Source organism: Oryza glaberrima, chromosome 10 (genome assembly GCF_000147395.1).
Source record: "Oryza glaberrima chromosome 10, OglaRS2, whole genome shotgun sequence".
Classification (NCBI taxonomy): domain Eukaryota; kingdom Viridiplantae; phylum Streptophyta; class Magnoliopsida; order Poales; family Poaceae; genus Oryza; species Oryza glaberrima.
In genome coordinates this window covers 8836652-8848201 of record NC_068335.1, presented here as the reverse complement: position 1 = coordinate 8848201, position 11550 = coordinate 8836652, and the positions used below count along the sequence as shown (strand labels likewise).

Sequence of the window (11550 nt, the reverse complement as noted above, 5' to 3'; positions counted from 1 at the left end):
CAATCATCGGTTGTTATCGAGGCAACCTCAACCTCAACAAGGAAACCCGAGCTAATTCGTTTGGAAATCGTCGGATTCAATGCTGATTTGGTTAGCTTCTCTTTCCAAACCCTAAAACCTTCCTTCTCGCCGCCGGTCGCCGTGGGTCTTCGCCGCCGCCTCCTAGCCCCTATAAAAGGATCCCCGGGACCTCCTCTATCCGCCGCCACCTTCGCCCTAGCTTGCCGCCTTCTCTAGCGCCGCCTCCGCATAGCCCTAGCCGCCCCCGTCGTTGTCGTTGGTCCAGCCGCGCCGCGCCGCCGTTGCAGCCGCCGTCTTCAGTCGCCGTCGCCACCATCGGGATCGCGAGGAGGAGGAGAACCTCGTCCACCCCTCCGTTGCCGCTGTTTCCCGCCGGAGCACCACCGTCACCGTCGACCCGAAGACCGCCGCCGCTTCAACCTCGCCGCTGTCGTCGTCCGTCATCGTTTGCCGTCGTCCAAGTGCTCGGTGAGTTCGCCGCGTCATCCTCTACAAGTTGGTGTCTTCCGTTTGCGCCGCCTCGCCGTCATTCACCGTCGAGCATGCGTGAGCCGAGTCGCCTCTGGTGGTGACGTCATCGCCGATGTCATCGTCGACGACAGCCGTGGACCGGCGGTAGACCGCGTCAATCTCGGCCATCCGTTTTAGATCAAGTCGATCTCGGCCGTCCGTTCCGTAGACCGCCACTGTGCACCTGGTCCACCGTAAATCTGAGCCGATGGCGCAATAATTCCCTTTTCCTTTTCAAAAATAATTCATTATTGCGTCATAATTCAATTAAAATCCATATAAATGCTTTAATCCGGTTTAATCTTTAAAAATTCATAACTAATTCATTGTAACTCAGTTTAATATGGTTCAAGTTGAAAAAGTTGTATAAAATAAAGATCTACATATTAAAATTATCCATAAATTGAATTAAATTTATTTAATCCTTTTTAAATGGGCTTTAATTAGATTTAATCTTGTAAAATTCGTAATAAATTCATTTGAAGTCAGAATGAGGCCGTTCAAGTCTCATAATTCATCTAAAATTATGATCTACATGTTTGTTTACTTTATATGTATTGTTTATTTGGAGTTTCTTAGTCGTTTTCCTCGTTTTTCGTTTTAGCTTGTCGTTTCCGTCGTTTCAAAGGTCCGCGAGTGCGTCGGAAGTGTTCAAGAAGATTAATTGAAGACCGAATAATGCAAGGCAAGTCACACAGATCCCAAACACAGTTCCTTTGAGCATGTTGATCCTATATTTAAATTCTCTATTTATTTCAACTGTGCATTTAATTTCGAATGTCACCGGGTGGTGTGAACTTATTCCTTTGTTATGGCCTGTTTGCATTGATTACTCTATTCCTTGATACCTTGGGTTATTATAATTTGACTAGTTGAGCTTTATATATTGGTTCAGCTAGATGTTAGACATAATTGCTTAGCCATGCTTAGAAACATTAGCACACAATTGGGATAACTAATGTTTCACTATTACTTAATGATGGATATTTAATGATAGCTCACGATGGTCAATCGTGATTGGTTAATTAATTAATATGCCAACTAAAACTTGATAATGGTGGGTTGTGAGCACATGGTTTTGATGGTAGTGCTCATGACAATTAAGGACCGGTTCACGATTTTCGGTTGTGAAACATTAACCGTGCCAACCACAAGCCAGAATGGGCAACGGCTGGACACTTTGTATAACAAGACTCACTGCGGAGCACCAGACTGAGAAGTGGCGGAGATAAGCCCACGGGGGTCGCTGGGGAGTCCATGCCTTGTTTATAAGGCGATGACTATGATCCGGGAACGGTGCACTGCTTTGAGTTGAGTTATGCAAGGGGTCTTGTCACAATCACTCAACATGGTGACGTGTCTGGCCGGGCACGGTAACATGCTGGTGGGTTGTGTCTTGTGGGTACAATGGTACACCTCTGGCCAGAGTAAAACTATTCGAATAGCCATGCCCGCGGTTATGGGCGGGTTGAACAATGTCTTTCGTGATTAGTCCCACACTACTCATTAAAAATAATGTGGTAATTGATGGTAATTAATTTAGCTCCTGGTTTGGAATGGTACATTCCTGGTTTGGAGATAGATCTATGCAGCCGGGTATGGTTGTTCAGAATGGTTGGGCCTGTGCAGCATGGGTGTGCTGTTCAGTGTTGATTAATATTGATGATTAATTACTCTACTGTTTTACAATTCTCAATTGTTTGCTAAATGCTGCTTTTGCAAATGAGCCCTATATTATGCCATCCTTTGGTATCCTTGTGCACTTGCATATTTGCTGTGTGGCTTGCTGAGTATGTCATATGCTCACCTTGCAATAATCAATCAAACCTCAGTTGAAGATAAGTTGCAAAGGAGAAGACGTTTGGTTTATACCCCTGTTGAGCTGCCTGTGGGAGTGGAGCCGGAGCTTCGCTAGATTTTATTTTCCGCTGCAGTTTTCTTCATGGTAAGGACTAAGTGCCTCTTAAGTAAGTATTTATCATTTTAGTTAATTTGATGAATCTGTATATTAAATTGTCAGTTTGTGTACCTCGACTGATTCCTGGACGAGGATTTTATGCACAAATAAGTTCGGAAATTACTAGTGAATTTCTGGGCGTGACAGCCGACCCGTGGACCGTCTCTGTGTACTCGGTCTACCGTAGTCCTTTAGGTTGACATGTGGGGTCCACATGTCAACAGCGTAGCCTTCCTGTCTTTTCCAGGCTAGCACTTACACATGTTTTGTAGTTGTAAAACCTAATTACAATAATCCGTAAATCTCCATGTAACAGCATTAAACATCGGATGACCATATCTTGGTCATACGAACTCCGAATCGACCCGTTCAAGTCTTTTAATGTTTGTTATAACCTAAAGAACCTTGTGCTTTTCTTTTTATGTATTGTTATTGCTTCTTTATAGGGTTTAGCTTTGCTTGTATGCTTCGCGTAGCTTCTGTCATTCTGGAGGTTCCCGAAGCGTGGTTCGCAATCGTCGCCAAAGGTTCGGAAGGCCGTTCTCTCTGAGCAAGGCAAGTCACATCATCCTTGAGCATATTGAATCCCAGTTTATAAAATTATTTTGATTTAAATTAATGCATTATCGCTTTATTTAAATTCCCGCGTTATCACTATTTTATTTAGCCATGCCTATTTACCTTTGTTATGACCTTATTACTATTGCTATTGTTATTATTACCTTGCTCACCCTAGAATAAATAAAACCCAACTAGTGGGTACTCTATCCATGGTTCCACTAGTATGAACTTAGGTAGATGCTTCATTGGTTAATTAGGCAACATTAGGTGGTTTTATAATTTTAGACTTTGGGAATTCTCATATCACTTGGACACTATGGAATGGTTGGCTTATGGTGGAATTGGACATACCCCTCTCTTCCTCTTTCAAAACCCCTAAAACCTATTTTCCGGTGGGGTTTGGGTGCATGCCAGTTGTGGGAAGTAGCACCCCGGCCAATATAAGGATTAAGCTCGGCCTCTGTTGCAAAGCACTACCGTACTAACCACATGTCTAATGGGTAAGGCTTAACTCGGTGCTCAGTCTAGTCCTGAACAAAAGGACACGGATAGAGATGGATGAAGTCGTTGCGACGATGGATATCTCTGAGGCAAATGAAGGCTACACGAGCTGCGTCTCGGTAATCGAGATGTCTAGGCAAATGAAGGCTACACGGGTCGGTGCCCGTTAGTCGAGATGCCATGGCACTGGACTAGTACGCGGGTGGTCTCACCCCTATATGTGTGGCACACCTGGTCTAGATCCTGTTGCTAGGGGCTCAATCCTAGCCTGCCTGTCCGGGATATCGGCCGTAGGCAGGGTTGGGTCGGTACTTTTGTTCACGGCTAGCATGAGTGAAGGGTTATGTCACATATTTACGACGGATTCCAAGGCCATGGAATGCAGAGTAAAGATGTGTCTTGTGGGTAAAGATGTACACCTCTGATCAGAGTAAATCTATTCGAATAGCCGCGCCCTCGATTATGGGCAAGCCTAGCAATGTACCCAAGTTAGTGGTTTAATTCTTAAAACTTGCTTAACAACTAAAATGTGTAATGGTTGGCCTGGGTTGGCTTGGGACGAGCTGGGACCCAGGTCGGGTTGCCAGTTCGGTCTGAATCATCGTAGGCCTTGGGTTAAGGCAGGTTCGTGAGGGTTCACGGCCTTGATTAATAATATTGTGTAGCTCTAGGATCATATTTACAAAATAGCTTTGAGCAACTAAGTGACTTTTAAATGTTGTTTACTGCAAAACCTAGCCCCTATATTATTACCCCTTGTACCCCCTTGCATAAATCATGCATCTTCCGGTGTGACTTGCTGAGTACTGTGGTTGTACTCATTCTTACTCTATCTTTCCCCCCTTCAGTAAGAGAAGCTTTGGAGAAGAAGTCCTAGGTGGAGTCCTGGCTTATACCCCAGTTGAGTGCTTGTGAAGATGGAGCCGTAGGCCCGCTAGTCCGCTGCTGTTTATTTTTGTTCGTCAGGCCTAAAGTGCTTTTGTAATAATGTAAATATTATCGATATAATAAAGATGTGTCTTTTATATCATGTTTGTGTGGTGTACCCCGGCTTTTCCTGGGACGGGGACTAATACACTAGCGTTCTGGAAAAGGTATTTTTCCGGGCGCGACAACCAGGTATCGCAAACCCAGCCGATGCATTCATTGAGCCTTGTTGCTGAATCGGCTGAACCACCTGTTGCCTTAATGGCGTCTGTTGAACCGGCTGCAAAACCTGCCGTCTCTGTGGTGTCTGCTGAATTGGTTGCACAACCTATTGGACTGGGGATGTTTGTTGAATCGGCTGCACAACCTGCTGCCTTGGCGGTGTTTGCTGAATCGGCTGTTGCTGGGTTGGATCAATGGCATGTTGAGGAGGTAAGAACATAGATGCAACCTGGTCTTGGGTTAGCCGATTCACATTCTGTCCACTGTGCTGTGGTTGTTCTCTCACCAACAATCGGGGATTAACTAATTGGCCTAGAGCCGAAAGTGGTGCGGCAGGTGTAGGAGCTGGTGATGGTGCCGTCGGCTGAGCCGATGGTGCATTAAGAGGGATCGATTGGACAACTGGTTGATTATTGGTGACTAATGGCCGATAATTCGAGAAGACTCCTCCTGGTAAGTAGACTGGTCCTGTAGCTTGATACTCGGCCATTGAACCATCAACCATTGACTTCACCATATTTGCCAAAGTATTGATTGATATCCTAGATTGATTGATCAGAGCATGGTGTACAGCATAGTCAACCTGATCTTGGAAATTGTTAAACTGCAACTGTGCTGCATTGCCATCTTGATTAGGTCCTTCACCTTGAACTCCCTGAGCACCATCACCTTGAACTCCCTGTGCTCCCTGAGAGTTATCACCTTGATTTCCTTGAGAATCATCTGCAGCACCTTTGTTGCTCGGTTGAGCCGAGCCATCTGGGACTTGTTTCACCTCTCCATCCTTAGAAGAACCGGTCCCAGGAACATCAGCAACTACTTTTACCTTGTACTTTTGCACCACTGTCCCCTTGCGGGTCTGCATAAATGAGCTCAAGAACTGATTCCCTGCCTGCTGCATCATTGCTTCGAAATCCTTCTTTTGATCAGGTGTCAACTTGTCTGGAGTAATGGTCACGATGTTGCCCACATTAACATCAGATAAGCCCAGCTGCTGAATCTTCTCTTTAACAGAACCTGGACTAACCGAAGACGGCGACGTTGGTGGCTTCTCGTCCATGAGGAAAGCTGCTGACTTCTAATCTGTCCCACTGAGCGTGCCAAAAGCGTGTTGATGGAAAACACAAGGCCTAGGAGATCTGCTTAACTCCAGTGCAGGTCCAAAACTCGCCTTCGGGTATACAAGCGTGCCAGTTGATTTGATCATGCAACCAACAAGAAATAAAGGCAAAGAAACCGTGGTTAAATCTATAAACGATAGCCGATCGGCTAAGTGCCGATGACATATCATTTATATGCATCGATCGGCAGTTATAGATAAATAATAAAGAATTAAATCTGTTCGATCGGCTGTAGATATTAGCAATATATAATCCTTATGTCGATATATACTTAAATCAAGTGATTGGGATAGATCGGTCGCCATGCCGGGATAGTATAAATCACTTAGATTGAAATATATACTAACAACGAGACTATATATGTTCATGGCATAGCCGATCAAATAGATCTAGCACGTATCGGCTAATACTCTGATACTACTCTATACTAAGATATTAAAAGCAAGTAGGATATATCAAACAAAAGCTTAATATACTTAAATGCTACAAGATCTTAATATAAAGGGCAGATTCAACATATCAATGAAGCATATAAAGCAAATATAGTTAAATCAGGTAAGATCGGCTGAAACCCCGATGCTACCCTAATCGGCAACCAGAAGGCAGGCTAAAGATTCATATTCTAAGCATGACTTAATAGATCAAACTCAACTGATGCAGCATTAAGTATGAAAAGAAGAACAATATCTAGACAATCAAGCCGCTGGAAGTTTCATAGAGTGGTAGATATCCTATATAATCTAAGTCAACATCGATGTCTAACCTAATCGGCTGCCCTCTACCGACAGATGTTAGCCAATTGTAGGTTAGATAGCAATACTGTCAGAGATTACGTAAGATATATGATAACTCGACGAATTACATAAACAAGATTAGAGTATCATAAAGATAGAAGCACTAATCCCGAGAACGTAAGCCGCCATAACAAGTTTTACCTCTTGTTGAATATTGAAACTGATGCAGCTCAACCCGAAAGCAAGAACTCGTCGAAACAAAACGAAAGTAAAGGGTGGCGATGCGCCGAGATTGTATTGAACGTGTGTGTTCATTGATTACATAGGGTTCGGGGTCAATTTATACCCGCAAATTACAAACTATGCCCATATCGGACATGACCCTTATCTCTAACAAACTCTAAGATACCATAAGTCTTTACGGCAGACTTTTGCCCAAACATATCTCTAAGGAAATTACATAAAATATCCTAATTAATAGATACAATTGCCTTCCCAGGACTCTATCCATGCGTGGCAATCATCTTGAAGCATATGAACTCAACCCGACGTTGTACACCAAGTCGTATTGTCGGAATCGACTGCATCACCAAACCAAGTCTGACTCGAATTTAGCCGATCCAATCGTAGCCGATCCGGACTCCAGCCAATTCTTACTCTGTTCCCGCGATAATACTTATCTTTGATTCCGTTTCGATCTAATATTCCTTTCCGATGCTGATATTACCAAATTTGGTCATTAACAGTCGGGTCCGCCCCTCCTGTCACCATCACCACGCGGGAGGGGGAGCAAGATCTACCGTCCCCATGCCTCCCAACTGCTGGATCTGCCACTGCCGCACCTCCCTACCGCCTGATCCGCCGCACCGCACATCCCCACCACCGGATCCGCCGCCGCCGCCGTACGGGGGAGGTCGAATGTCATCGGATCTGCTTGGGCGACGACCGCCATGCCTCCCCACCACTAGATTTGCCGCTGCCGGCGCATCCCTACCACCGGATCCGCCGCCGCCATGCAGGGGAGGGCGGCCACCGTCTGAGCCATGCGGGCGACGAACGTCGCCACCATCACGCGCTTCCTACGCCCTCCCTAGCTACCCGAGCCCTCCACCGCCGTCAGGAGGGAGGAGAGGGGTGAGCAGGAGTGGGGAGAGGAGGAAACCGTCATCGTCGCCCTTACCCTCTGTTGCCACCGCCGCCACCGGAGCCCGCCACGAGGAGATGTGGTAGGGAGAGGAGGAGGCCGGGAAAGGAGGAGTGGGAGAGAGAGAGGGGAGGGGAGAGAAAAAAAAGAGTGGGAACTAAGGGGGGATTTTTGCATGCGAGTAAGTTAAGAGTCCCACATGCAAAAATACCCTTATTTTTGCGTGCAGACATTTCAAGTGGGCCATTAGAAAAATTAATTGTTACATATGGGTCTGTTAAGGAGCCGTATGGGAAAATAAGGGAAAATGAGGATATGCAGACACTTATGGCATGTCTTCAACCTATTAAGGTGCTCGCCAGAAAAATCATTTTTGTCATCCATCCCATCTTTCTTTCTCATTTATAGGAGAAGAAAATTAAAAAGACCTGCTCATACTAAGTCTTACTTAGATGCAATGTGGACGTTCTAATCTGCTTAAAGAAAGAGATGGAGCTGTTCGCTAATTGGTAACCCATCTCATCTTTCGCCATTGTAGAATAAGAAAAGAAGAATAGAAAAACTTGTATGACATAGCGCGTGCATTTCGTTATGCTGTACATCGTGATCAGGTATATCGACTGCAACTTCAACTTTCACAGTTGCATGATCTACCACGTGCAAAATGAATTAAACGGCCAATCTTAACGAAGCCTTCATTACCACATATTACACCCAAATTTAGTACTTAGAGTCGAAATAGGGAAATATAGCCAAAATCACGAAGCCTATAGACCGGTCTAGCTAACCGGTGGTGTGTGCCTGGTCAGACCTGCAGAATCCAATTCAGAGACGTTTTCATCGGTTCAAAGGTCTTCTTACTCGGGAAGGCATGTTTCAGATTTTCATTGGTTTCTATTCCGAGTTGGACGTGGACGAGGACTTGTAGGAGGCTAAGACCAACCTTTTAGAAAAGCCAAGGTTCGGTTCTAGACCCCCATCCCCAATTCAAAAACAGTATGGTCGTACACGATAATTGAATTAAAGGAATTCAGCGTCTGCTTGGTTCAATTTCACATAAATTTCATTTGAAACAGCCACATCCACTACACATTGACACATTGATGGTTTTCAGAAGCAGCCACATGCGCCGGGAAGCTTTCCCGTCGTCACCCGAATCCTCTCTGCCTTCTCCCTCACCTTCCTCTCTGCGCTCCTCCGCTTCTCCTCCGCCGTCAGCCTTGATGCTGCGGCCACCTTGTTGATCCTTGTAATCTCGTCGTTGTACTCCTCCAGCGCCTTCTCTCGCTTCCGCTCTGAATTATCGCCCTGACACAGCAGATTTACCAATTTAAGCAGCATACATAGAGAGCTCACGATTTTTTTACATGTGAATTTTGTGCGGCGAATTATAGATACTATAGTCGTGTGCAGAAATTAACCTCTTTCAACTCCATCTGGCGTTTGGCCTTGGCCTTCTTCTCGGCCTCCCATTCGACGATGGTATCCATTGTCATGTTGTACCTGCAGATCAAATTGACAGCTCAATGTAGAATGAACTGCAGCAATTTTGATGAGAAAATTCAGTGTTTTTTGTTGACAGGTTTACTTACTGCTTCTTGATTTTTGCCATCTTTTCCTTCTCCCACGTATCTGCCATTGCTTCAGCCTCACTAGAATATGAACTCGTCGGCGCGGAAGCCAAAGATGGCATTTGATTTGCCTTGTCTTGCTCAAACTTCTTGCTCTCTTTCTTCTCTCGGGAAAATGAAGCTGTTGGCCTAACATCTGGTGGCACCCTTGGGATTGCCTGGTCTTGATCAAATTTCTTGCTCTCTTTCTTCTCTCGGGGAAATAAAGCTGTCGGCCTAACATTCGGTGTCACCGTTGGGATTGCCTGCTCTTGCTCAAATTTCATGCTCCCCTTCTTTTCTGGTAAAGGCTTGGCGAAGCTCGGAGCCTTTCTTATGCTTGGGACAGAATCAAGAACCTTCCCTACCATATTTTGACCTGAAATTCCACCTTCTGGTATCTTTTGTGCCGTTCTCACCGGCCTCCTCACCGATACATTAGCTAAAATTCAACAAAAGTTTTTTAGTACATAATGGTATAGCTGGTTGCAGGTTGTGCTACAGTAATATATCATTGTTGCCCAAGTAAGTTGTTTTGAATCTTGTACCTTCTAGTCCGTCGTCTTCTTCATCGGGTACAATCTCCTTACCACTAAACCGCCTTGTGATTCTGCTCCCCTCGGTTTGCCTAGGCCTTTTCAAGATTCCTTGTCTGTTGGGTGGTAGTTTGAGAGTTGGTGTGGTCGAAGGCTCATCGTTCGCGACAGGCTTCTTTTCAGATGTTAACTTCTTTTTCACACGGGTCTCTTCTGTTGCCTGTTTCTCCTCCTCTTTTGCTGCAATAGCATACGCTACCGCAGCCACTGTGGCTGCATATGCAGCATCGTATTCTACTCCATTGCTCATTTCCTCTGAAATGTCAATTCAGTCAGTGGTTAATTCAGTTCTTCAAACTTAGAAAAGCGCATTGATGTAGGGTTCACCAAACCGTTTTGGGTGGGGTTACCAAACCGTTTTGGGTGGGGTTACCGTCACCCCATGGTTTGACGGTTACCACGAGGTATACTGTGGTTTCAAAAACTGAGAAGGTTACTGTGCCATAACTGCACGGTTTGTAAACCCTGATTTGATGACTTACCTCTTCCAAAAAATCTACCTTGTTGAGGTTGCATTCTTATAGTCTGGTTACCACCTTGATCTTCCTGTTCATGTACCAGGAAATCGGACCCTGCCAAGAGATATCAATTGAAAAATAATACCATCCTATTTAGAGAATTTGGCATTGTTTGGAAAGTAAATAACTATTGTGCAATGCTAATAAACTCCTTGGGTCAGATCATCTGTTCTAAAACTCCGGAACATTTGAGAAGAACAATGGAAAAAAATGACGATGAGATATGGAGGAATTAGTAAGAACATAAGTTGTAACAATCTGGATGGCAAAACGAACAGAACAGATGTATGAAGTCCAAAAGAGCCAAAGGCCCTTTATTTCCTTACTTTCAATCTTATTCCTGGGCCTGTGGCACTCAATGTTCAAGATTAACTTGTAAGTTAAGCATTGCTCCATGAATTGGATGCAACTATATATAGAGATGGGTTTAGATGGACATGGAGAGGGATGTAGAAGGGGGCAAGAGCAGTTTGCATGTCTTGGAGGCAAGCAATTAGCAAGGGAAGGGAAGAGGAATCGCTTTGCCCTATTGAAGTCTCTGAGAATCCTAGCCTTTTGCTTGCAGTGTGGTTGCTACCAACCTGAATTTTCTGAGCAGTTTATCCTCTGAACTAGCCTTGGCTTGCCATTCAGATTACAAGTCCAACACCATTGCTTTACCTTATAATATTCAAGGTAATATCTGTCGGCAACCTGATATCTAGCTTGCTGCATTAGAATTATTCATGCTGGTGTTTGTGAGAGATGTAGAACAAACCGTATCCATTGTACAAATATATGCTGTAGATTGTATTCTAGCGACATATGTATATATTTGTGCCTCTGAAATCATGGACTCATGTACTACTTTCATTTGGATGTATATATACATGACAATGCATTGATATCATGTCATTTTTTTCTAATTCAAAATTTTGTAATTACCAGTGTGAGATCAGTATTTCATACTCCTACTACTCCCTCCGTCCCATAAAAAACGAATCTAAAACTGGATGTGACACATCCTAGTACAGCGAATCTGGATATGTCCAGATTCGTTATACTAGGATGTGTCACATCCAGTATTAGGTTGGTTTTTTATGGGACGGAGGAAGTATTTCCTAGAAACTACTCTCTCTGTACACTTTT

At 44.4% G+C, this 11550-nt stretch overlaps 1 protein-coding gene across 1 annotated transcript; it reads right to left on the bottom strand.

Moving 5' to 3' along the window:
• Positions 1-8713: 8713 nt before the first annotated feature.
• On the bottom strand, positions 8714-10876 carry LOC127752700 (uncharacterized). The gene is made up of 6 exons (XM_052278100.1): positions 10749-10876; positions 10387-10476; positions 9857-10159; positions 9291-9750; positions 9120-9201; positions 8714-9006 (listed from the first exon to the last, which is right to left on the bottom strand). Exons 1-6 carry the CDS (start codon positions 10816-10818, stop codon positions 8809-8811), a joined length of 1203 nt encoding a protein of 400 aa, XP_052134060.1. The 5' UTR covers positions 10819-10876; the 3' UTR covers positions 8714-8808.
• Between the last annotated feature and the right edge of the window lie 674 nt (positions 10877-11550).